The 27,767-nt window shown below is 38.3% G+C and overlaps 1 protein-coding gene across 6 annotated transcripts in view; it reads left to right on the top strand.

Moving 5' to 3' along the window:
• lpin2.L (lipin 2 L homeolog) overlaps window positions 1–27,500 on the top strand; it is a 72,066-nt gene extending 44,566 nt beyond the window's left edge. For 5 of the 6 annotated variants that reach the window (XM_018267923.2, XM_018267922.2, XM_018267919.2 and 2 more), the window contains exons 7-20: window positions 522–849; window positions 1,334–1,433; window positions 2,663–2,850; window positions 5,379–5,472; window positions 6,707–6,776; window positions 8,302–8,391; window positions 9,297–9,376; window positions 12,500–12,644; window positions 16,537–16,685; window positions 18,341–18,427; window positions 21,549–21,701; window positions 23,300–23,414; window positions 25,015–25,118; window positions 26,322–27,500. In XM_018267923.2, the coding sequence (XP_018123412.1) occupies window positions 522–849; window positions 1,334–1,433; window positions 2,663–2,850; window positions 5,379–5,472; window positions 6,707–6,776; window positions 8,302–8,391; window positions 9,297–9,376; window positions 12,500–12,644; window positions 16,537–16,685; window positions 18,341–18,427; window positions 21,549–21,701; window positions 23,300–23,414; window positions 25,015–25,118; window positions 26,322–26,469 (1,851 nt within the window). In that variant the 3' untranslated portion in view covers window positions 26,470–27,500. The remainder of the gene's footprint in view (window positions 1–521; window positions 850–1,333; window positions 1,434–2,662; window positions 2,851–5,378; window positions 5,473–6,706; window positions 6,777–8,301; window positions 8,392–9,296; window positions 9,377–12,499; window positions 12,645–16,536; window positions 16,686–18,340; window positions 18,428–21,548; window positions 21,702–23,299; window positions 23,415–25,014; window positions 25,119–26,321) is intronic. The other variant, XM_018267924.2, reaches the window with a different exon arrangement.
• The last annotated feature ends 267 nt before the right edge of the window (window positions 27,501–27,767 follow it).

A 27,767-nucleotide genomic window follows, 5' to 3' on the forward strand; every position in this document is an offset into this window, starting at 1 on the left:
CTTTGCAATCTCTGAAGTCTCAGTTTGTATTAACATTTGCTGAGCATAGTGTATGATATGTAATAAACCTACATAAATATTGTCCTAGAGACGGCCGAGTTGAGGGGCTGAAACGTTGAATAAAACACTTTTTTATTCACTATCAAGTCCTGTGTACCCTGATTTTAATTTTCCCCGCACTTTAAATTTTCGGTGCCACCATTTATAATGCATTTCAATGGGTCCATTTCCCTGATTTTAAATAATGTTTTAAATAATGTTTTCCCGGCTTTTACATCAAAATTGTGTCCTGATGTACCCAAAAACTGATCTTCCCCCCTCTATGAATGTTATTATTAGTGAAGAGGTTTAAAATACTAACCAGATGTATATATTGCCATAGTTCTGCCAGTAAATGGTGAATTCAAATTAGTCTGCCCCTTATGCATTCCTGCACCAATCACTTATTGCTTTATTTTCATGTTGGTTGATATTGGCAGTCTTGTTCAGTCATCTCAGTATACCCTATCTGAATTTTGAAGGTGAGCAAGAAAGAGCGAACAGACCATCTGAGGACAGCCACCATCACACCTTCTGAGAATACACATTTCAGGGTGATCAGCTCTGAGGCATTGGTCGGAGAAGCAGATGAAGTATCCATGGAAGACTCTGTTTGCACTGTGCTGAAACCAGAGCCTCGACCATGTTCTATAGGTGTTCTTATGGATCCAGATCAGCTGCATGAGCCTGCTACTGAAAGTGGCATAAGCTCCCCATCTGTACCAGAGGAAAACTTCACGCAGGAGAGTATACATAATTTGCCTGAAATGAAACCTTCCTTAAAAACAGACTCGCCAACCAAGAAAAAAGGTACACTTAAACTTGTATAAATCTAGTAAATAGAATTGTCAAGAAAAAAAACTTTTTTTTTTTTTTTCACAACTTTAATTATACGTATGGAACATTTGCTTTCTTTCCCTCACGCTGGAATTTGGTAATTTAGTCCCAGTAACACCATTAATATAGATAATGAGATGCAGAACCTGGTCTACGGACTCATCAGATTGATTGCTTTTTATAGAAAGTGATTCCTTATGTTGACCTGAGGCAAAGGTACTGATATATGTCTAAATGCACTCACTGAAGTGTTACAGGCTGGAGTTAGAACATTCTTTTTCTTGTAGTGGTATAGGATGTTGGATAACTTCTAGTCACAAAAGAAAGGAATGTGTTTGAACTGGTCAGTTCCTGTTTTATGGCCTACTGTTAATTGTGTGCCCAGTGAGAATGCATATGTTTGCTAATACATGCTGCATAGCATCCTGAAAGCTCTTCTCATTTTAATTCTAAACAGGTGTACAAAAAAGAAGCGAGCATCAGGGCCCCGGTGATATATATCTAGATGATTTAAACATCTTGGAGCCTGAAGTAGCAGCTCTGTATTTTCCCAAAAGGTATAGAATGTCAGTGTTTCTCTTTATTATTGTTCACTAGTGATGTGCGGGCAGGCCCGATACCAGTCTGGTTCAGGCCTACCTCGCACCCCTATTTGTGGGGGGCTGGGCTCTTCATCCTGCTCTCCCCACATACAACCTTACACAGCTGGCTTCCAGTTTTATAGCAGCGTGCCTGCTCGCTTTTGTGTTATTGGCAGGGCGAGTCGGCACATGTCTATAAAAGGAACCCGGAAGTCGGGCGCGGGTGGTGGGAGGGTGCGGTCGGGAAAAACTCGACCCGCACATCACAATCGTACACCCTGTGAGAGCTTGTTTCAATGTTACATATTGTTTGCAGAGTGTACAGTAGCACGTGTAAATTTATTTTATTAATGTCATATCTTAACTTTCTACTTGTGAAATTCACACACACACACACACACACCAAAACAAAGCCCAGGTTCCTAGTTGCGGTCCAACACAAATAACAAGTAGAATAAAGCACTCATGGGTTGTCTTGTTCCTATGACATGTAAATGTTATTTAACAAACCAAGTTAATTTTTTATTTATTTTTTTAAAACAAAGATGGCACCACACAAGCCTTCTTAAAAAGAGTGCATTCATATACTTCCTGCTGCACTCATAGGGCATATTTAATAGCATTGGAGATAAACATGGTCAGTGATGTTGCCTATAGCAACCAATCGGCAACTAGATTAAAACAGTCACCTACAGGTTAGAGAACAAAAGCAAAGAACTGATTGGTTGTGTCTCCAAAGATGTTTGTCTCCAATGTTAATCAATACACCCCCAAATATCACTTCACAAAGCCATACAGGTAAATCTCTCCTAAGGAACTGTATCAGAGTAACTGAAATACAAACTACTCGTATGCACCTTTAGTATCTAACCCAGAGCTATCCCCTCCTTTTTCATGGAATGTGTTGATTTACATGCACTTGCCTGTTGGGAGCAGGTTATAATATAATCAAACGTGCAAATCTGTTTGTCTCCACTGTAAAAAATACACCCCCAAATATTGCACAATAATTTATTGGCTGTTGGGCAATAATTAATATAGTGCCTTTCAAATTGACGTATATTTGTTTTACTTGGTACGGAAACCAGTGGAGAACATGTATGACTTCCTATATACAAAATTACTTCTTACAATACATCTTAAATTGCACGATATTAAAAACATGACTATAATGATGTCTATAACAAGAATTCCTTATCATTCAGTGAATCAGATCCTGGTTCCAGACAGTGGATTGAATCTGACCTGCTGTCTGGCTCTCAGTCTCCTCAGTCAGTGGGAAGCGCTGCTGCAGACAGTGGAACAGAGTGTCTGTCTGATTCTCCCATGGATCTGCCTGATGTTACACTGTCATTATGCGGTGGTCTCAGTGAGAATGGAGAAATCTCCAAAGGTGAGCTAAGAGAATCATTATCAGTATCATTAGCCCTTTTTGAAAAAATAGTTATCCAATCTTTTTTTTTTTTAGGTCATTTGTTTTACTTGGATAACAATACCAAGTAGCACTGATAATGATCTAATAAGACTGCAATATGTTACATAATACACAACAAACCATTACCGTGCTTGTTGATCTAGATCAGTGATCCCCAATCGGTGGCGTCGCAGTCAACATGTTGTTCACCAACCCATTGGCTATTGCTCCCAGTGGCGCTTAAAGCAGGCACTCTTTTTGCAATTCCTGGCCTAAAAAAAGTTTTCATTACACAAAAACCAGATGTACTGCCAAACACACCCTCCTGTAAGCTACCAGTAGCCAATTGCAGTTCATATTTGACACCCACAAAAATGTTTGCTTAATTATGTTGCGCTTCAACTTTTTTTTTTAATTTCAATATGGCTCATGGCTAAATAAGGTTGGGGATCCTTGATCTAGATTAAAGGGACACATTCCAGGTGGGTACAGGTACAGTGACCATTTGTTGCGTTAACACAAATACTTTATGTCAAAGCTGTTGGTTTAAAATATTGGCACACTTTGCCATGATTATTTTATTTCTTCCCCATGATGCATTATTTTCTATAGAATTCAAGCAAAATAGCAAGTGTTGCAACTTGGGTTAAATTTTTGCCCTTGTTGATAAATAGAGTACAATTGTTTTTTAGTTTGTGCACAAATAGTATGCCTTCTGGTAGAGTCCTACAGCGTGTCGGGTACCCGCTGGTCACCCGCAAAAACCTGGTGGTTTGCGGGTAGAAGCTCCAGGTGCAGGTATAGACACAGTTCTGCGGGTCGGCCCGCGGATCTTCTCAAAAGCGATACCTACTCCTTTTTTCTGATCACATCTACTTCAGATGATGTCACTTCCGGTTTACAATGACAGCACTTCCGGTTTTACGACTTTTTTTTGCTGTCTGCATTTTTAAGGAATATAATAACCTATAGGTCAGTGTTGTTATCATTTTCTTTCCCCTGATAATGGTCTAGCAGCCAAGGGATCCCGAGACATACGCATTCTTATTTTATTCATTGAACAGATTTACTATCTATAGCAATAAATAAGCAGAGTGAATACGCTTGCATTTCATTTCTACTTCCGATGATGTCACTTCTGATTTACTATGACAACATTCCTGATTCTTGATGGTGCGCGGGTACGGGTTGCGGATAAGGTACTGTCGGGTCGGGTAGCGGCTCTAAGTGGGTAAGAATGCGGGTTGCAGAATGCAGGGTACAGGTTCCAAAAAATGGACCCGTGCAGGACTCTACCATCTGGCATTCTGATAGGCCCATCGTTTGTAATAACAGGAACATGTGATTCAGTAAATTCAAGTCAGTTGCTTATATATGCACAACATGTTAGTAACTCCCTCCAACCTATTTCACCCATGAGCCACAATTAAATGTAAAAAGCAACACAAGCATGAAAAAGTTCCTGAAGGTGCCAAATAAGTGCTGTGATTGGCTATTTGGTAGCCCCTGTGGAGACTGACAGCCTACAGTACACCTGTTTTTTTGCAACCAAAACAAAATAAAAAAAAACACCTACTTTGAGTTCACTCCCCGTGTAATATGCACCTCGGGCACATTATGCTGAACCAGTGTGTCGTTGCTACAGTGAAGTTGTAAGGTGCATGTATAATTGCAGACACCTTTGTTAATTGCGTTTTATCAAATACCTCTTGACTTCACTATTCTATAAACTAGCACTGTACAGTGTGAATAGGGAGAGTTTATTGAACTTCGTTCTTTGAAGCTCATTAGAAGAGATGTATTGACACACTTTGCGAATCTTACTAGTTGGCTTGTTTAATTATTGTGTGTTGGTGCCTCCATACTTCTATATTGGTTAGTATTTTTCTGGTCTTTTTTTTGATGGACATTATTTTTTAACTATGAATACAGGTATGGGACCTGATATCCAGAATGCTCGGGACCTGGGACTTTCCGAGTAACAGATCTTTCCATAATTTGGATCTTCATACTTTAAGTCTACTAGTACATCATATAAACATTTAATAAACCCCATAAGGATTAATTATATTAGAGTTGGGATTAATTACAAGGCATTGTTTATTGCAGAGAAAAAGGAAATCATTTTTAAAAATTTGGATTATTAAGATAAAATAGAGTCTATGGCAGACCGCCTTTCCGTAATTCGGAGCTTTCTGGATAACGGGTTTCCGGATAACGGATCCCATACGGTACAATTTTTTAGTATTAGCTTTAAAATCGTCAATTATAATCGTTTAGTGCAGGGAGATATAAATTGCTCTTTGTTGTACATACAGTAGATATAAATCAAGTATGTTTGCAGCCATGGAGGTGGCTTTGATCAGTATCCTTATACTACATTTTTTATGAAATGTTTGGCATCTCTGTTGCAGGTTCCCACTTTTTTTTCAATAGCTGGTTAGGAATATGATTTTATATTAATTGATTTTATATTAATGGTCCTCAATTCTCTTCTTCGGTTGCAGAAAAATTCAAGGAACACATTATTACTTACCAACAGTTTGCAGAGAACCCCGGGATTATTGATAATCCTAATTTGGTAGTACGGATTTATAACAGGTAAACTTCCATTGTACTGACTGCTTTTGGCACTTCTAGAGGTTACATTTATACTAATACATATTTTGTTATTGTGACTATCTTCCTTTTATACCTCTTGAAAGATTATGGATTTTCATTTCTGTATTTGAAGATGATATATGTCATTGTATGCAGGCGAATGTTCTCATTTTGTCAACATTTGAAACATTGTTTTTTAAAACAATATCAATTTGGTGCTGTAGTCTCTATGGAGAACTAGATTTCAGATTGCTGCCAATTTATCTATATGGGAGCACACAGAAACCTGACTGCCTTATGCACTCTGACCTGACCGTGCTACTTTTTATTAATCTTTCTATACTGCCCTCTCCTATTCAGATTCCAGTCTCAAATGCATGGTTGTTAGGCTAATTTGTACCCTAGCAACTGGATTGTTGAAATTGCAAACAGGAGAGCTGCTAAATAACTCAAAAACCACAAATAATAAAAAATGACAGCCAATTGCAAATTATCTCAGAATATCACTTCCTACATCATACTAAAAGTTAATATAAAGATGAACAATCCCTTTAAGATTACACAGTGTTCTATCTTTTTCCTTGTGTGACCTTTAGGGTAAGGCCACACAAGGAGATTCGGGGAGATTTTGTCGCCTGGCGACTAATCGCCTCGTCTTTTGAGCGACCAACCCCCCCGAACTGCCTCACTGAGGCAACTTTGGGCGACTATTGAAAACGCATCGCTGCATGTGCATTAGTGCAGGCGACTTTTCATTGCAGCCTATGAGGAAAAACGCTGAGGCAGTTCGGGGAGATAGTCGCTCAAAAGACGAGGCGATTAGTCGCCAGGCAACAAAATCTCCCCGAATCTCCTCGTTTGGACTAGCCCTTAGTCAACTTTGGCCTTATCTTTGCAATTGCAACACAGTTTATCTGACAGGAAGAACCACGTTGCTTATCTAATTCCCACTTTATGGGGTCATTGGTGAAACAACTGCATGAGCACAAACTTTCAAATAGCAGTATGGTCATCCACCTGTGTGGCTGAAGTATAAAAATATGTCAGCCTATTAATCAGATTTCCCAAAAGCTCTCTGGTAGACTAGAATACTGTACCAACAAACTCAACTTCTGAATTCAAGTACAATAGTGGCAGTGATTGACAATAAAATGGCTATGTGCAGGCTAACTATCTGTTACTCATTCCATGTCTGCTCTGCTAACTTTATAAACTAATGGTATGTTTTTAACAGATACTACAACTGGGTATTGGCTGCTCCCATGATCTTGAGTTTGCAAGTGTTCCAGAAAAACTTACCAAAGGTAGGTAGAACAAGAAACTGGAAAAATATATATATATAATTAATCCTTATTGGAGACAAACCAAGCTTATTGGGTTTATTTAATGCTTGTGTTTTTTTAGTAGACATAATGTGGTGATTCAAATTATGGGAAGCCCCATTATCCAGAAAACTGCAGGTCCAGAACATTCCTGATAACTGGTCCCATACCTGTATTTGTAGAAACAATTTCTATTCAGTAACCAAGAAGTACATTCTATTATGGACCTTGAGTGCTCCTTTTTTCTTAAATTTATTGAGCTGAAAAATGCTGCTTTCAACATTTTTAATGAATCCGAGAGACCGAGATGATCGGGAGAAAGAGACTAGAATATATAAAAATGACTCTCTGTTCAAGACTTTTTAAATAAACTGATAAAAAATCTTGTAATATAAGAAAAACAATTGATGCAAGAAACGTGGGAGTGAGATCTCTCTTGCATTTTATTATAGTGATTCATTCATATTCAATGATAATAAATCTGCCCCAAAGGGGCACGGGGAGTGCATAGGCCAGATATGATATGGGCACACAGCAAGTTATTTGGGAAGAAGATAGAGAATCAAGCAAATACATAGCGGGTGACATGGGATGCAGGTAATGGTGTTTGAGGGAGTAATTTGGGGGTTTGAAAAGGGCAAATTGTGTCATTTGGGGAAGTTGGAAGTGTGGGCAGGGCTTCAGTGGGGACTGAAGAAACTGGGGACATCGGATTTGGGAATCTGCAATTATAGGGCAAAGTTGGTATAGTTATATACACATATACATAAGGTATGGGATCTATTATCCAAAATGTTTAGGTTGAAGGGTTTTCCAGATCAGGAGCCTTTCCCTAACTCATTTAAACAATTACACAGCACAATATATTCGTTTTATGCTCGGTTGCTTACAATAAGTTTGTCTTATCCTTAAATGAATACAGAGGTGTCGTGAATTGTGCAATGAAAATTCAAACACACCAGTGATTCCCTTGTATAATAAAACAATTCTTATCCTTGTATTAATGCAGAGGTCTGACCTAGATCAGATTAATTCAGTAAAATTTGTATAGAAAGAGAAAAAGTACCCCGTTTAATCACTCCAATAACAGTAATAACTACTGTTATTGGAGTGATTAAGCGGGGTACTTTTTCTCTTTCTATCTATACAAATTTAAGTGAATTGTGCAATGGTAATGAATTGTTTATTAAGTAGTAAAAAGTAATTGTAGAGAGCACTCCCTAATCGATTTCATGTTTTGCTTCATTTCGTTTTTGAGCTATTGATTATTGTATAGTTTCTGATACTCTATACAATTTTCTATACCCCACAACATTATTTTCGTTACCATGTTTACCATGTTAATGCTTTATATGATTTACTATAAACAACTGCCTTGTACACCCGCTGAAAAGGTATATGCAGTAACCCCATATCCAGACAATCTGAGAAATAGCATTTATGACATTTTATCACGCCTTTTATTTGGGCTTGAATAATTTGGATGACTTGAACATGACTTTTACAGGAGACCGTTGAAACATGGGTAAAAGAAAAAATGCCAAAGAAATCTGCAAGATGGTGGTTCTGGCGTAAGAAGGAAAATATGGTACAGCAGGTAAACTTATAAGATGTATGGCTGCATGACTTCTGGGATCTAGAACTTATTTCAATCAATTTGAGTATTTGAGTTTTCACCTCGACTGCACTGATTCAAGTTTTTTACATTAGAGTTTTTTCATAAATAAGCAAACATTTGAGATGTGAGTTTATTTGAGGTATTAAAAACCACACAAAATTGACCTTGGATAAATAACCCCCTAAGTGTCTGTAATTAAGTTTTAATTGTTAATTTAACATTGCATTCAGCCATGTTCAGACATAAGAGCCATTTTCTACTTCTCCTTGCATATTAAAGGTGCATTTCTGCTACTAAATTACTACAGAGTATGTTGTTAAAGCAGAAGGAAGAATGGGTGGTACAAAAATCTAGGGAACCTGTTTCAGACTGCCTAAACGTGAACTAAAGTGTAAATCACTCTGGGATGCAAACATTTTAGGGACCCCCCAGTGATTATAATAACATTCCTGTTCTTTGGTTCGCTAAAAGCTGCACCGGCCTGGGCTATTTCTGTAGAAGATTCTCGTTGCTATTGTTGCATACATAACAACGCACATGGTCTGCAATGGCCCAGTCAAAACGTTGATTTCAATTCAGTGGAGAATCTGTGGCACTGTTTTAATACAGGAATAGTCACTAACGTAAAACAATAGAAACTATTTTGAGTGCTTGAAAATTAAATTTTTGTTTGCTTGAAATATGGGTATTGTGTATAGCTGGCATGGAAGGAACCTACAATGCCACATTACAGTCTACTGTAAAGCAATATTTCTACAATATCTATCATATTGCTGTAGTGTGCATTTTTTCCATCCAAATATTAGGAATATATAATGCGTATTTACTTTATGGAACACCTGAATTTAGGCAGACAATTAAAGATGTGATATTTTGTCTGATAGCCTGACTCAAAGGAGGATAAATTGGATGCAGAACCAAGCAACGAAGAAACATCTGAAACAAAGGAGCAGCCTAATATAAGGTATGTCTGACACATTATTTGAACACTTGTGCTCTCTGCTAGGAAACTGACCTACAGTACATTACAAATATACCTAAAAAATCTCATTAGTGGGTTCCTGTCAGGTGCTGCTTTTCGTAAGGATGTTCATTTATCTGATGTAGACAACCTGCAAACATCCACATGTTGCTGGCCTACCACATCCACCTCCCTCTACAGCAGTGATCCCCAACCAATGGCTCGCGAGCAACATGTTGCCCTCAAACCTCTTGGCTGTTACTCCTAGTGGCCTCAAAGCAGGTGCATCTTTTTGAATTCTTGGCTTAGAGGCAAGTTTTGGTTGCATAAAACCAGGAATACTGCCAAACAGAACCTCCTGTAATCTGCCAGTCCACATAGGGGCTACCAAATAGCCAATCACAGTCCTTATTTTGTACCCCCAGGAACTTTTTTCATGCTTGTGTTGCTCCCCAACTATTTTTACAATTGGATGTGGCTCACAGGTAAAAAAGGTTGGAGAAAGGTTGGGGACCCCTGCTCTACAGCCTTCAGTTGGTGGAATGCTGAAAAAAGTAGTTCATCCTGAAGTGACCTTCATACCTTGTTTATGCAAATTATCCAGGTATAAAAACATACATCTTAATGATGTAAATGTTCTTTGTTGGATTACTTGTACATATATATTGTCAGTGACCTTACATGATAAAGTTTCTGATAAGTGCCTAGATTTTCAATTCTTTTTTCTGGGTAGGACCAGTCCCAGACTGGCAATCAGTGAATTCTGGCAAATGCTATAAGATGCCCTACACCAGGGTTCCCCAACCTTTTTTTACCCATAAGCCACCGTTAATTGTAAAAAGAGTTGGAAAGCAACATGAGCATGAAAAAGGTTCCCAGGTGGTTCAAACCGTGATTTTCTATTTGGTAGCCCCTATGTGGACTGGCAGCCTACAGGAGTCTCTGTTTGGCCAGGAATTCAAAGATAAGCACCTGGGAGCAACATCCAAGGGGTTGGAGAGCATGTTGCTCATAAGCCACTGGTTGGGGATCACTGCCAGTCACTATTTCATAGACTGGTGGGTGAGGGCATGGGGGGCTGTTAGGGCTTCTGTGTACTTGAAATACCAAAGTGTATTTTAAATCCCAGTATGGGCCTGGTTAGGAAAGCTATGTTCACAAATTAAAATATAAATATGCTGCCAATAAGGCCATTTTTTGACTGTTTAGTAGCTCCACAGGCCTGAAACTAGATCTAATGTAAATACGTTTGCATGGTTTGTGTTGTATTGTTTATTGAGCGGTAATAAGGCATGCTTAATCTTGCTCTAGACACAATAAAAAAAATAGCTATTGAAACCTTGTGTTGAATACATTGTAGGAAATATTAAATGTAAAAGTCATTAACCTGCAGTCTTTGGTTGGAATCGTATCTGGGCTTCAGCCAGGTTGCTGCTTTCTATTGCCGTCTTTGGAGAACACATATTTTATGAATGTCCTGAATGACATCATGTGCTCTTCATACCTGGCTATAATCCCAGTAGCTCGGCTAGATTGCTTTATAGAGTTAAACGATGACATAGTATTCAAACATGTTGTCTACCCCCTGCTCTTTGTTACAGCTCACCAATTTACTGGGTTAGTACCATATAGGGCCTGGACTAACTTATTTAGCAGCATCTGTCTAAACACAACGATTGCAAAACACACGGGTAGGAGAGGCATGCAGACAAAGGAGCTGGACACTAAATTGCTTGTGTAAAACAAATTGCAGGATTTGGCTTTGTTTTTCCATTTTTTTTTAATACAATAGTAATACAGAACATCATAAACATTAACTTACGGTATGTACCGTTTAGATTTCTATTGAGAAATAGAGATTGAAATGACCTATGCTGTACACATGTTACCTTTTGCACATGTCAGAATTACACCCCCATCTTCTGGTGATCAAAAGTTATATTGACTATTAGCCTGCGAAGAAAATAGCCGGTGTTAACCAGGGAGTAGCCACACACATGATTTCTATATTGGGGAAATTATACATACAGAAATAACTGCTCCTAGCAGGGGGGGCTTATATGTAGCCTAACTTGAATTCCTATTCTAGCCCCAGTTGTTGAATTCATCTTTACATATAAATATAATTGCTATATTGGAATATAGCAATATTTTTTTTAATTCTCTCACCTATAAAGTTCAGCCTGTCTTGGGTTGATGCCATGGAAGTAATTTTAGAGAGCTTAAGTCATGTCTTCTGGCTAAATCATGTGCTTTAAGATTGTTTGTATCATTCTATATCCCTCTTTATATACAGTTATATAGTGTAGCTAAAACCAAAATCCAAGCTTTCACTAAAAATGTAGAATCCCGCTTGGCAGCAATCCCGGGACTCTGAGGGATTTCCCCATAGACTTGGAAAGTCAACAAGAAATATCTCACTTGTAGAGAATTTAGAATTCTTTGCAGTAAAGTGAGGGCAATCCTAATATGCTTTCTGCAGTCTTCTTCCTCATAAAAACCCTCATACGGCTATAGCCCATCCCCAGCCAGTGTATAACAATACATGCTAAAGCAGAATCTGGGACAGCTGTGTGTAAAGTAAGAGAGATGTACAGTGCAGCCACTATGGCAGCTCTCCGGTCAAAGAGAAGTCAACTGCCTTGTACTAGTGATGTGCAGGCTGGCCCCATACCCGCAGGACCTGCAGGTTTAGCCGCGGGTCGGACAGGTTCCGACCCGCCAAATGCCGGCTTCCGACTTCTGGGTTCTTCTTTTATAGGCGCTGCACCTGCTTGCCCCGCCCCTTTTGTTACATCATCGGCAGGGTGGGTCGGCACGGGTCTATAAAAGGAATCCAGAGGTTGGATGTGGGCGGGGACGAGCTAGGGTCAGGGACGGGGAAATCCCGACCCGCACATCACTACCTTGTACGTGTTTGAAACTCATTCAAAATAGCCACAATTTTATTTACAGTGCATAAGAACATTTGTATTCACCTAATTATGTTTTATCACAAGAAGAATTCAGAATCAGTACTGCCATTTAGACTGTCATTGACATTGAGGTATATGACTCTGAGGACCAAAATACATATGAATCCAAAAAAAAAAAAAACCCAGTCAATCATAATTGTGTATTTATTAGGTCACCAGCTGATGACAGTTCTTCAAGTGATGAGGAGTCGTTGGAACTGAAACAAATAAATACAGAATTTCCATCTACAGAACATCAGAGCCACGGAAGCACCACCGCCTACAAGAAAACACTTCGACTATCCTCTGACAAAATAGTACGTATTGCTTTGTGATGGAAAATACCAGGCCTGCCTCCATTAAATTGCCCCAGTGTGGCAGTTGTCTGCCTTTTCCCATTATATTGTTATATACTGGTCACAGTGTATGTATAAACCGCTTTAGAGTGGGAAAATATCTCAGTGCACTTTCTCATAGTAGGGAAAAAAAATGCTTTTTTGTTTTTCATGAATTAATTTTTATTATAATGCAGGTGTGGGATCCGTTATCCGGAAACCCGCTATCCAGAAAGCTCTGAATTATGGAGTGGCCATCTCCCGTAGACTGCATTATAATCAACTAATCCAAATTTAAAAAATGATTTCCTTTTTCTCTGTAATAATAAAGCAGTAACTTCTACCTGATCCCAGCAAAGATATAATTAATCCTTATTGGAAGCAAAACTAGCCTATTGGGTTTATTTAATGTTTATATGATTTTCCAGTAGACTTAAGGTAAAAAGGACCAAATTATGGAAAGATACGTTATCTGGAAAACTCCAGGTCCTGAGCGTTCTGATAACAGGTCCCATACCTTTAGTAAGTATTATTCAAGGACCACAACAGCAGAGTACTACAAGTCAGAAACTCCTGGGTTGTAGTGTAAAACATGTAAGATTTATTGCCATTTACCAGGGATGTGAAGGTCTTTCTTCTTCTTGTCCACATCAGCAACTTGTGGTGAAGGCCTGAACACTGTCCAACACACCTGGAATCTGATTTTGAGACTGTTCGTTTGTGACCAGATTCTCAGGCTAATGTAGTCTTGAGACACATTTTCCACTTAGATACTGTAGGCGTTTTTGTCTGCGTGGTGTTAGTAATCTGAAAAGCAATGACGGGGAACTGTCATCAAATGAATCACACCACATTGTGGTTAAAGATATTCTGTATTTTTATGGTGTAGCTTTTATTTTTAAATTTCACTCTACAGTGCAAATAATTCACTCAACAATATAAAATTTCATTCCCTAACCAGCAATATTGGTGTATAGGCAGCCATGTCAGGTCATTTTGCCCGGGCATGTGCGTTCAGAAAGAGCCAGTACTTTAGGATGGAACTGCTTTCTGGCAGTTCTCCTATTCAATGTAACTGAATGTATCTCAGTAGGACCTGGATTTTACTATTGAATGCTGTTCTTAGATCTACCAGGGAGCTGTTATCTTGTGTTAGGGAGCTGCTATCTGGTTACCATCCCATTGTTTTGTCCCATTGATATCTGGGATATCACTCCAACTGGCAGTACAGCAGTAACAAGTGACTAGAGCATAAGTCACATGACTCGGGGCAGCTGGGAAACTGACAATGTGTCTAGCCCCATGTCAGATTTCAAAATTAAAAAAAAACTTGTTTGCTCTTTTGAGAAATGGATTTCAGTTCAGAATTCTGCTGGAGCAGCACTTCTAACTTTTCCCATGACAGTATCCCTTTAAACAGTTTAGGGATATTTGGGACTGGTGGTAAGATTTTTTAGGGATACTTTTCCCATTTTTTTTTCATTTGAGGCGCCTGTGGCCATTTTAGTTTGTCACATGTTTGCTTCTTTACAAAATGCCAGTACAAGAAGTATAATTACTGCTAAAATATAATTATAATTATTTTCAACAATGAAAACATTGGAAAATATTTCTTATCTGGAGGAAGGGAATTTTGCTAGATTTGGGTTATCACCAACGGAAAGTGGAAAACAACCTGAAGAAAAAACCATCTGATTACCCTGCGTTGTATAGATGTTTTGTCTGCAAGAGGTTTTCCACAAGCTCACACTTGGGTGGTTTTAGTCCAGAATCTAGTAGCTGTGTATTGGGCTCCACTCTTGGACCAATACATGTCACATATTTGTCATCTTTATTTATTTTTTTTAATATACTTGTTTAATTGAACGGCTCTGTAGTCTGATGACCTTGAAAAAGCAGTAGTGACTCTTCAGGTTTACTGTAATGAGTTGTAGCCCCAGAGTGGTTTAAAGGAGACATATAGGATAACGTAAAACCCCTTCAATCTTATAGGCAGTTATGAATAATATATGATGCAACTTTTACATTGGGCTAAAAATGAATATTCACTTTAAATATGGCCCCTTTATTGGCGCTCCCTATAGATCTGCTACAATCCCTGTTTATGTTTCAAATGAGCGGTGGGCGTGTCCTTCATAGTAAGGACAGTGTTAGATGGATAGCCAATCACAGCCCTGCAATCACACAAGCAAAGACAGGCTTAATTTCCCTATCAGGTCAGTCTAGCAGCTGATTGGTTCCTCTTCTACAGTGCAGTGGGAAAGGAAACCGTAAGAAGTGGAACAGATGGGCGGGACTAGATGGGTTTTTACAGAAATGTTCAATAAATCAGCCCATAACACTGCATTTCTTCTATATTGAAAAGAGTATAGTGCACTGGCACATACTTGTTGTACTGTTTTATTATTACAGTGAAAAAGGAAATCATTTTTAAAATTTTGGATTATTTGGATAAAATTGAGTCTATAGGAGACGACCTTCCCATAACTTGGTGCTTTCTGTAGAATGGGTTTCAAGATTACGGATCCCATACCTGTATTAATAATCTACCAGAAAAGGGGTCATTTTTTTTATCTTAATCCTTTACTGCCTACAAGTTGCCCCCCATTAAACAAACAAATAGGCTAAACCAATAAAGAAAAAAATTAAAGTAATAGTTTCAATCTGTTAATGAATCCAGAATTCTCTGTAAGCGGCTTTAGTGCTAAATACAGGACCATTGAAACAAAGTCAATGCTGGATTTGCAGGTTATGTTGTTGGTATTAGGTTATCTTTAAACCAACAGATATGAAGAAATTGATATTCATCATTAGAGCTGATTGGAAAGCAAGAACAAGAAGATCTCACAGGTCTTTGTAACTATTACATACAGTACTTATGTGAATGATCCTATTTACCATGTCATATACAACTGCTCTCTTTTATCCTGATTCTTGGAACAAAATATTTGGAAAAGTGCTGTTAGTACTGATATGACAGATTCTTAATCACCAGGGAACTTTGAATCAGAGCCCACTGGGAAAGCCTGTCTTGTTGGAACAGATAATTAAAAGAGAGCACTTTGCAAGGTTAACCCTTATTTCTAAATAGCTGTCTAAAAAAAACCATAATTTGATGTTAAGCAATGTGCTTTTATTTTTGCTAAACAAGACTACATATAAATACAGGTATGGGAATCAATTATCTGAAAACCTATTATCCGGAAACCCATTATCCAGCTTGGAATTACAGGAAGACCATCTCCCATAAACTTCATTTTAATCAAATAATTCTAAATTTTTTAAACAATTTCCTTTTTCTTTGTTCTAATAACAATAATCCATTCTACAATATAATTAATCCTTATCGGAGGCAAAACAATCCGATTGGTTTTATTTGATGTTTAAATCACTTTTAGCAGACTTAGGGAGTTGGCACATGGGCAGATTCGGGGAGATTTAATCGCCTGGCGACTAATCACCTATTCTGCAGGGCGACAATCTCCCCGAACTGCCTTCCGCCTGCTATAATTATAAAACGCCAATGCACTCGCGGCGCTTCAATTTCCGAAGTTGCCTCACGAGGAAACTTCGGGCGACTTTAGAAATCGAAGCGCCGCGACTGTATAGGTGCTGGTGTTTTTTCATTTTTGCAGGGGGAAGGCAGTTCAGGGAGATTGTTGCCCACAGAAGAGGGGATTAGTCGCCAGGCGACTAAATCTCCCCAAATCTGCCCGTGTGCTAGCTCCCTTAAGGGATGGAGTAAGATTCCTTATCTGGAAAACCCGAGGTCCTGGTGCTGCTAAAAGGCGTCATTAAGCTGCCTGGAAATTATTAGAAGCAATGCAATTGAGGGACTTCTGTGCTTTAAATCATTTTCTTTTGTCCATTTCAGGAAAAATTGAATCTAAGGGATGGTCCAAATGACGTTGTATTCAGCATTACAACCCAGTATCAAGGTACATGCCGGTGTGAAGCGACCATCTATCTGTGGAACTGGAATGACAAAATAATCATTTCGGACATTGATGGAACAATTACAAAGCAAGTACCATTTCAGATTGTGTTGCAAAAATCTCATGGGCCTGCGTCTGACACAGGAAATCAGTTTTCTTCCTTTTTTTTTTATCCACTCATTTCCTCTTCTGTGAACTTTCAGCCTTTTTAGTGTGGGGCCCCTTTGTGCTTAAAACATTGATGTTTATACGTCCTACAAATGTGTAATTCTAGTGTTTGATTCCTGCAGTGTGCTAGCTTCACCTCACATACTGAAGCAATTCAACATGGGAACATTTTTCATCTGTGAAACACCATCTTAAAATAGTTATGACTTATTCAAATGACATAATACAGGCCTACTTAATGGGAAAATGCCTAAATGGTAACTGTCATCACATATTGGCAAAAGTTCCCATAAAACCCTAGTTGATACTCGTGCAGTTATGTGGCACTCCTCTACCAGTCTGTGGTATTATTACTGGACTCTGCAAAAGAGCTGCCACTTCTGATTATACAAGTCAAAGTGCCTGACCCTGGCTAATACAATGTTGTTTATGTGCGAGTAGCAGCTATACCAAACAATAGCTGGGAGAAGTAAGGCAGCTATGCTGCTTATCTGAGTTGGGAAAGTATAGGATTTTTATACAATGTATCCTCCAAGTTGCAAGGTAAGAAAATCTCTTCCACTCTAAGGACAATCTTAAAGGACAAGGAAAGGGTTAAACCGGGCAGCTGGCCAGACAGAACAACAAAATCATAACTTACATCTTCTTTGCTTAGTACTGTCATTCAGTGTGGGAGCAGCAAAAAAACTGAGCAAAGAAGTGTTAAGACATTGGTAATTTATGCTGCTGCTCTTTTTTACTATTTGTGGTAATAAATAGGATTAAAATCAACAAACGTAGTCTGTTCCATACAACAAACGTAGTCTGTTCCATACAACGAACTTAAGCTGTTCCATACAACAAACTTAGGCTGTTCCATACAACAAACTTAGGCTGTTCCATACAACAAAGGCCTGCCGATCAAGGGTGGGCATATTGGCCAAAGATCTGCTTATTTGGCGACCTTACCAAGTGGATCTTTCAAAGTATGGCTACCTGAATCATTTATCTCTGACATACAAATTTCAGGCTGTCTGTATGATCTAGTTCAACTTCATCTTTATATATAAATTGGAATGTGTGAGTACAAGTCAGCTCTGTGAGATGAGCTTGTGTGTTTCCAAAAATGTGAGGGTTATGCTTGCCTTTGTACCATTGAAAGCAGAACAAGAAGCTAGCATACTGGAATATTTGTGTATTAATAAATAGTTACCTAAAGATTAGCACATATTGTACTATATAAGAATATTGGTGGTCACCAACGGGTTCAATAGCCATATAAATGTACAAGGCCTAAGGCCAAATGATTTTATACAGTTTCTTCTAATATCACAATAGTTTACAGCGTGGGTGCTTTTTTTTCTTTTGAACAAATTTCAGTAGTTCCTTTACATTTCCATCATTATTTTCATTGTTATTAGGATAATATGGCTCTTTTTTTTATCCTGATGCATAAACACTTATTAATACTTCCATGTAAAAATGTAATGTAAGTATAAACTGTGAATGTTGTGTGTTTAAGAAACACTGTGCTGCTCAGTTCTATTTGTGTTGTGGGGGTGCTGTATTAAACTGTATTTCGTTTTTCTTTTAAAGGTCCGACGCATTAGGACAGATTCTACCACAACTTGGGAAAGACTGGACACATCAAGGCATTGCGAAACTTTACCATACTATACACGAGTAAGAATATCTTCCATATTGTAATGGGTTTCATACTCTGTATCGGAGACATCATGACTAATAATGGGGCCCCATACTACTAATTTAGCAGGACCCTCTCCCCAGGGTGCCCCAATTTATTAGCACACTTTCCACCATGGCACCATGTATGTGGGCATAGTCAAGTAAATCATTGTCCCAATGGAAGATAAATGCCACATCCCAGATCTACCCCAGTCATTCGCCAATTATGCCAAAACCTCACCCACAATCCACCCAAACTTTGCCTACTCATGCATAAGCCTCACCCTTTTTTGTCCTAGTTCAAACTTTTTTTTTAGCAAAAACCTCTGGGAATCTAATGGGAATGAAGTCAAAACAGATAAATACATTTAGGTATTCTGGGGTCCAGTTCACTCATAGTTACTACAAACTTATTTGTATGGCATCATTTTATTGCAATCTGGCTCCAGACATATATATTCAGCAGGCTGGGCAGCACTCCTAACTCTCTTCCATGTGTATAAATGGTAAATATGCAGAGAGACTGTAGACTGTGCACAAAATAACCTCCTGTGATGCTTTGGACTAATTTGAATTTATAGACAGGGTAAATTTAGAAGGGTGTCTATAAATTGGTCTGAATTAGAATCCTGGATTGAAGGAAAAGTTCATGAAGTGGCAGTGGACCCATAATATGAAACCATAATAGGCCATTTAAACTACATGTAAATCTGATGACAGGTCCTTAAAGAGGTTGTTCACCTTTGAGTTAACTTTTAGTATGATGTAGAGAGTGATATCCTAAGACAATTTGCCATTGGTTGTCATTTTTTCATTATTTAAGGTTTTTGAATTATTTTGCTTTTTATTCAGCAGCTCTTCAATTTGCATTTCAGGCAGTCTGGTAGCTGGGGCCCAAATTACCCTAGCAACCATTCATTGATTCGAATAAGAGACTGGAATATGAATAGAAGAGGGCCTGAATAGAAATATGAAAAATAAAAAGTAGCAATACAATACATTTGTAGCCTTACAGAGCATTTGCTTTTTAGATGGGGATCAGTGACGCCCATTTGAAAGCTGGAACAAGTCAGATGAAAAGGGCAAAAAATTATAAAACTATAAAATATAAATAATGAAAACTAATTGAAAATTTGCTTAGAATCGGCCAGTTTATAACCTACTAAAAGTTTAATTTAAAGATGAACCACCCCTTTAAAAATTGCTGGGTGCTTGATGGAATCTAATGATATCCAGTGCCTGAATTATTTTTTGTAGATGTCGGGGCAATGTCAGACATTGATGAATGGGGATAGTTACAGCTTTGCATGCAGTGATCCCTCTTTATTGCAGGAAACAAAACAGTGTGTCTGACATTGTTCTAAAGGCATTTAAAGTCAATTTGCTTTATTTAACTTGTTCCTTTACTGGCACTGGTGTTCTATTGTCAGAGCTAGCAGTGCAGATTGCTTACTTATGCAAATGACTGCATGCAGGGCAATACTGTAATTGACCTGTTCCACTGAAGCTTTCTGCAATATCAGCAGTGACATTCTGGAATATAAGTAGCCCCGCCTGTCTGCAGCATCACTTGTTCAAGTCACTAGCTACTTCATTGAGCCAGATGCACCGGGCAGGGAAAATCTTGCTGCAATCGGTGCCTGTGACGGCAAGCCTAGAGACTCGTCTTTTGTTTCAAATATACCTGGACGCTTAGTCATAGATCATGGAGGCAAGCATGAATGCAGAGAAACTTACATTTAGCAGTTGGTGCTAAAGATATGATGAATATAAAGCAAACAAAATGATGATTTTGCATTACTTGCAGTTGTATATGAAAATATAATGAGCACTCTATTAAAGGGCAAAGGTATCAATATAGACAAATACAAGAGATCCTCTGCACTCAACTCATTATCCGTATATTAAGGACATGGAAACATTTCAACAATAAGTCTTGGTAATGCAGTAGAGAACATATGCACTTTAAATTTGATGGTGCCCACCATTCTCATAAAATCGTAACCCTGGCTCAATGCAGCTAAAAAAAGGGTTTTAAATGGAGTAAATGAAGAGGTTGAGTAGAATCTCTGGCAGACTTTTCAGTTCTTGACTTTTCCTTTTTTTTTTTTTTTCTTTAATTAAAAAAACAATTTGCCTGGGTACAGGTAAAATATCAAGATGAAAAAGACACATTATCGTACTCATCAGGCCCAGCAAAAAGTTAAAATATCATATAGAAATAGTCACACGAGGTCTACAATAAATTGTTTGTATGACCTGATCAGTATATATAAAGTAAGATAAATCCATGCTTGGCCCATTCGATATTGTAATCCAATATTACAACAGCTCAAGGAAGTCTAGCAGTAGAGCCAAAGCTTCACATGGCCCTCTAGTTGGGTTTTTCTTTTTTTTGTGACCTTTTCCCCACTCCTACTGTTTGGAATATGTTGGATTGTGAGTGTTCACACTATTGGGCCTCTGGCCCATTCTGTTTCAGTTTGCTGCAGCTTGTACTTCATTCTCTCTCTCCCAACTGGTTCTATATAAATAGTAGGGATGCACCGAATCGACTATTTTGGTTCCTGCAGAACACCCGAATTTTCTATGAAAGATTCGGTCGAATCCTAATTTGCATATGCAAATTAGGAGTGGGAAGGCGGAAAACATTTTTTACTTCCTTGTTTTGTGACGAAAAATAATGCGATTTCCCTGCAAATTAGGATTTGGATTCGGTTCGTCCAGGCAGAATGATTTGGCCGCATCCAAATCCTGCTGAAAAAGGCCGAATTCTTAACCGAATCCTGGATTCGGTGCATCCCTAATAAATAGTACAATAAACCCTTTCTTCCTGATTGTACTCAGGATACACTAAAACTAACATATTGGTAAGCATTTTAGGGAAAAATAGCTGGGTTTCTTTGCAAATAGGAACATGATAAAATGAACATCTTCCCTTCCTTCTTTCCCCCCCATTTTTTGTTGTTGACCTTTTTAAAGGTAAAATGATTTAACTTTTCCAGGAAGTTTTCAGCCTTCATGTTACAATCCGTTGTTTGGTTTTGTTTTAGCTGTTTCCAGACATTAGGATTTTCTTTTATATGAAACCAGAGTAATTTATATTTTGGTTTTTTAGGAACGGGTACAAATTTCTGTATTGCTCAGCTCGTGCTATTGGCATGGCAGATATGACCAGAGGGTATTTGCACTGGGTGAATGACAAAGGCACGATACTTCCTAGAGGACCTTTGCTACTGTCTCCCAGCAGCCTTTTCTCAGCATTCCACAGGTAAGATGTTTGATTCAGTTCTTATCTGAATTTGCTTTTGTAGGAAGTATAAGGTCCATGCAGGATTTGGATCTGAGTGTAGAGCGAGTTATATTTGATAGTGGGTGATTTTTATTTTCATCATCCTCCTAACAGTATTGAGTTTTAAATGAGAAGGAAAGCTACCAAAGCAGTTTATTGCCAATAGATTAGCCACAATAGTGCAAGCTAGAACACTATATTTATTCTGCAGAATGCTTTACCATACCTGAGTAAACCGCTCTAGAAGCTCTCGGTTTGTTTAGGATAGCAGTTGCCATATTAGCTGCCTTGGTGTGACATCATTTCCTGCCTGAATCTCGTCCTGCTCACTGACAGCTCTGGGCTCAGATTACAGTGAGGAGGGAGGGAGAGAGGAGCAAACTGAGCATGCCCTTACCCTAACCCTTTAGGTTTATGCTGAAAAAATGAAGTCTGATACAAAAGCCAATGTATACACAATAGAAGGACAGAAATTAGGTGTTTCTTTTGACAGAGGACTTTGAGGATTTTTTGGTGTATTTATATATAGACCTTTCTGATAAAGCTTACTTAATTTTAGTCTTTCCTTCTCCTTTAATAAGATATTCCTCTGTTCACAGCCACCTCATATTTCCCAAATCCACATAAGCCTAGCATTGTCCTCCTCACCTTCAACATCACACTCTCATCACCCTGCAGTGCAAACTAGAACACAATCTGTGCGCATTAAATGACTCTGAACATCTGTTCTGCCACACCAAAATATGTGTTATAGGTCTCCTCCTAACATCTTGCTCCCACTCACACATTTTCTGCAGATTCACGTTTTCTTTGTTGTTAGCACAGCACTACTCAAAATGGTCAAAAACAAGAAAAAAGCAGTAGAGAGTTGACAAAAGGAGAACTTGGAATAGCTAAAGTATATAAAATAAAGGGATGGCAGTAAAGGTTAGAGTATATAAGGCATGGCTAAAATACAAGAATTTCGAAAGAAATAAAAAAACAGAAAAGAAGAAGAGGACACAAAGGAAGGAAGAAAATACCAAATACCAGAAGTAGAATTAAATTAGAATTTATTACTGTAAGTCCTTTGCTTGTTCTGTTACGCAAAATTTTTAACTTCCACCATTGGTTTGCATTTCTAAATGATACAATAATTTCTTGTTAAATAAATATCATCCTTTTTATTGTACCATCACATCCTGCAGCCCTAATACAATTCACTGCAATCCAAGGCAAATGTGGGTGGAAAAGAGCACTGCTGAGAAAGCAAACCTGAACATAAATCACAAAGACCCCAAGGATTATAATTATGGCTGTGCTCAATAGATCAGCACTTTTAAATCATCTATTACATTAACTACTTTTCCAGTGTAGAATTATGTTATTTTTTTTAAAAAAAAATAGGATTATTGGCCCAGTATGCAGGCAACATCTCTTTTCTGGAATTTCTTTGAAGCCAAATATCATTTTCTTTTGATGTCTGTTTTCTGAATTTTAATAAACCAAGTGGAAGAGCTTAAAAAATAAAACAGGCAAACCAATATACATTATAGAAATTGTAATTATTGAGATTTTATATATTATTTTATGTTTAGGGAGGTCATTGAAAAGAAGCCTGAGAAGTTCAAGATTGAGTGCCTCAATGACATTAAAAACCTGTTTGCTCCTCACCGGCAACCGTTTTATGCTGCTTTCGGGAATAGACCGAATGTAAGTATATCTGGTAATGTTGTATTCTTGTTTACTACTAATTTCTGCTCTTTATTCTAGCTTCTGACACCTTAGTGGCCACAAAAAGAATGGCTCCATCCACACAGTCACTTCCATTAGTTCATCTCTTCTGGGAATGTTTCATCTCAAGATTCTAGCTGGAGGTTGTTGGGTCCTCCAGCCAGAATCCTGACCTTGAATATTGCGTGTTGTGGTGTGGTGCTTAGATTCATCTCCAGCATAAGACATAATTATGGCATTACATGGAAATAAAACATAATTGTATTCATCAAAAGGATTAGTGTAAAGAAGGTCTAAGAAATCGCCTGATCACTTTCAGACTAATCAGCTCCTTAATCATAGACCTATTTCTCAGTCTTATACATGAATACTGTAAATCTAATCACATGGCTAAAATATTCAATAAAATGTAAAACATATATTTGCTTCTCTTCCCTTATACAATCAAACGCCCCCTCTTATTGGCGGTTGTGTGTTTATGTGTCTCAGCACATGCCTGGGTGCTGTCTCATACATCATAGGTAAAGTTTATCAGCAAAGTCTAAAACGAAACTGAAACAGTTGAAAATACAATTTTCTTTATCTTCACAGCATTATGAAGCCCTGGAGTATATCTGTTGCTGATAAAACGTAATGAGTCTTATATATAATTTATTTGTGGTCCCAATCAGCTGCCTTAGGGGGCTAGCACACGTGCAGATTTAGTCGCCTGGCAACCGGGGCGGCAATCTCCCCTTCCACCTACTATAATGAGAAAACGCCAGCACCAATGCACTCGCGGTGCTTCGATTTCCGAAGTTGCCTCCCAAGGAAACTGGGCAACTTCGGATATTGAAGCGCCGCGAGTGCATTGGCGCTGGCGTTTTTTCATTATAGCAGGAGGAAGGCAGCTTCCTGAATCTGCCCGTGTGCTAAAGCCCTTAAGATTAAACCTCCCAGCAGTCACTAACACAGGGCACTAAAAAAAGTAGCTATGGAGCAGTATTGACTGAAGAAGAACGAGCTAAGAAATCTGGCTCTAGAAATGATTATCCTACCTTTCCCACACTGACTAACTGCCCATAGGGGAAAGCTCTAACACTAAATACATTTTCCTCCCTATTCAATAAATAGATCATTTCCCCCAACACACGTGTGAATGCAGAGTGTACTTTCCTTGGTGCCCCCAATCTTTGCTTCGAAATTTGCACATGAAATGAACTTGGTTTTTCCTTTGTATGTAACTCGGTTTCCCATCATACTCCTATTTCATGTTTAACAAAAGTGGAGGAAAGCCAAAGTTAATCAAGAGAAAGGAATCCTCATGGAAGTGTGTGATGTCTCCCAGCTCCTGTGTGTTAAAGACATTTCCACATGACTCATGGTTTCCTGAGGCCCCAGAATGAGAGAATCAGCCACGGCCTCCTGTATTCAGCACTTCTGCTATTTAGCCATTTTATCTATTATTTCTTTTCAGCAAAGGATTCTTGATGCATTGACCATACTTATTGATCTGGTGTGTGGATACAGTGATAATGTGTGGTGTATTTGTGTATGGATAGAGTGTATTCACTTAAAGGCATGCTTTTTTACATTTTAGGATGTGTTTGCCTATATAAAAGTGGGGGTACCAGACTGCCGAATATTTACTGTGAACCCAAAAGGGGAGCTGATACAGGAAAGATCCAAGGGGAACAAGACATCGTAAGAACCTTTTCTCTAATAGCTCAGTGCAGTGTAGTGACATTACACTATCGTTTCCTGGCAGCTCATGTTTCCAATGTCTGTCTTTTGTTTCTTTTTCTTTTTTTTTGATACAATCTACAGAAGGTTACAGCAAAAGTCAATTTTTACATTAGAAGATTTCCTAGAAAAGAAAAATAATTAAATTCTAAACAACTTACTGAGTTACAAGAACTAATTCAGTGGCTTATTTGCTAATGTGTTGCCATTAAAGGGGTGGTTCACCTTTAAGTTATAGAATGGCCAATTCAAAGCAACGTTTCAAATGGTCTTCATTATTTATTTTTAATAGTTTTTTTTGCCTTTTTCCTTTGACTCACTCCAGCTTTCAAACCCCATCTAAAAACAAATGCTCTGTAAAGCTACAAATGTTATTGCTACTTTTTATCCCACAACTTTCTGTTTATGCCTCTCCTATTCATATTCCAGTCTCTTATTCAAATCAGTGCACAGTTGCTATGGTAACTTTGACCCTAGCAACCAGATTGCTGACACTGCAAACTAGTGCTCTGCTGAATAAAAAGTTAAATAACTCAAAAACCCACAAATAATAAAAAATGAAAACCAATTGCAATTTGTCTCAGAACACCACTCTCTACATCATAATAAAAGTTAACGCTAAGGTGAACAACCCTTTTTCAGCAGGGTTCAGATTCAGCCGAATCCAAGTGCCTGGCTGATCAGAATCCTAAATATCACCGGACTTTTTATCATGCAAAAAAAGGTAGTTAAAAAATATTTAGCTGCACATTCTTGCATATGCAAGTTAGGGTTTGGCTTGAGTTCAGTATTCAGCCGAATTATTCATAAAGGATTTGAGATTTGCCCAAATCCCAAAATTCAATTAGTGACGGCAGCAGACCCCACAATCACAGGGGGGGAAAGGGGACCCAGTGGGAACCCTCCCTGCATTACAGGATGTCCTTTGTGGAAGATCCGGGGTATTTATAGAGAGGCTCTGCTTTGATTCCCACAATACTTTGCATGTTCTGTGATTAATAGAAGAGGAGAACAACAGAAGTATGCAAGGCATTGTGGGAAATGTAGTCTTGGCTGGCTAACATGTTCATACTTTACTTTATAACTGGGGGTGTATCATGATCATGTTATTTGTTTCGTTGTGATGTCTTTGCCATTGATGTTGCATCTCTCTCATTTCTCCAGGTACAGCCGATTAAGTGAGTTGGTGGAACACGTCTTCCCGCTGCTGGATAAAGAACAAAGCTCTGCTTTCTCGTACCCTGATTTTAGTGCTTTCTGTTTTTGGAGAGAACCCGTGCCAGAATTAAACATGGCAGACCTTGAACTTTGAATAAACTGTTGCGGAACTGCAATCGTTTCTGCTGAGAGTTTCCTAACTCGAGTATTACTGCTGTGAATGCCTGGCATTTATGGGAATGCCATTGTTTTACATTCAACGTGTAATTTATAGCCAGTAAATGTGTTGCCTACATTTGCTATATTCAGGGAAAACATGTAAAATGTCATTTTATTTTAGTACAATATCTTAATTGGTTGTAAATGGGTTTTGTGAATGATGTGAAACATATTTTATTCTTTCAAGGCAACTTAATAACTACCAATGTTGAATGAAGGGACGTCACAATCACCACCTCCAGTTGCCGTCTGCTGCTTCCAATAGCTGCTGGGAGTTGTAGTTTGCAGCAGCTGGAGGGCATCATGTCCGACAACCTTGGATGTATCTCTCCTCATTGTGTCGGGTCAATTATGATCAACATTTTGGGAGTAGGGGGTGTATGTGGCACATTGCAGGGCGATATGTTGCAGATCTCCGTACTCATGAAGACTTTTGTATATAGAGCAGAAAATAACATGAGTATTTCTTGTTGATTTCTCTTCTGTTGTTTCTTTTCGTTAACTCTCAGTATCTGTGACAGTGTCCAAATATACAATACTGTAATTTATTTTACGTGCAGGTTTTGCATTTCAAGCTTTATTGTTGAGCAGTTTAATTTTATGATTCTGTTAATTGTAGACGGAAGTCTATAAAATCATTTTCTTTCTAAACAATTTGCTTCATGTCAAGCCTTTTGCCTATGCTGAGAACCTTGCTTCCATTTTTTTTTTTTTGAATGGCAGGATAATTTCATTTCAAACACTGGCCTGTTCTCTATATAGAGAAGACCTTTGCGTATCAATTGTGATTTGTAGCAGAATGAGCCAGACTCTCCCTGTCTCTGATGAGAGAGACCAAGTATTACAGGTATCGTGCAATGTGTAAATCCAGCATTAACTAAAGGTGTTTGTGTTTAAGAGATGAAGCAAGTATTTATTTATAGTATGTAACACTCTCCAAATAAAGTGTTCAAGTATTTTACCTAACATCATTTTATACGTCATTTTACTTTTCATCATATTATTATCCGTATGGATGGACGGCAATACCTTGCATGGCAGTATAGAAGCGGAGCGTCCAGCACAACATAGGACCTAGCACAATATAAGTCACAGCTCGACGGCCATAATAATGTGCATGAATGAAACATATGCTTGGTTTCTGCTTCATCATCCGCCGTTTCTTACCCTGCATCTCTGGCATCTTTGTTTTGTAATGTCCACTGCTGGGCATGGAGCTAAACTTCTGGGTAA

The sequence above is a fragment of the Xenopus laevis genome, chromosome 6L, assembly GCF_017654675.1.
Source record: "Xenopus laevis strain J_2021 chromosome 6L, Xenopus_laevis_v10.1, whole genome shotgun sequence".
NCBI lineage: Eukaryota > Metazoa > Chordata > Amphibia > Anura > Pipidae > Xenopus > Xenopus laevis.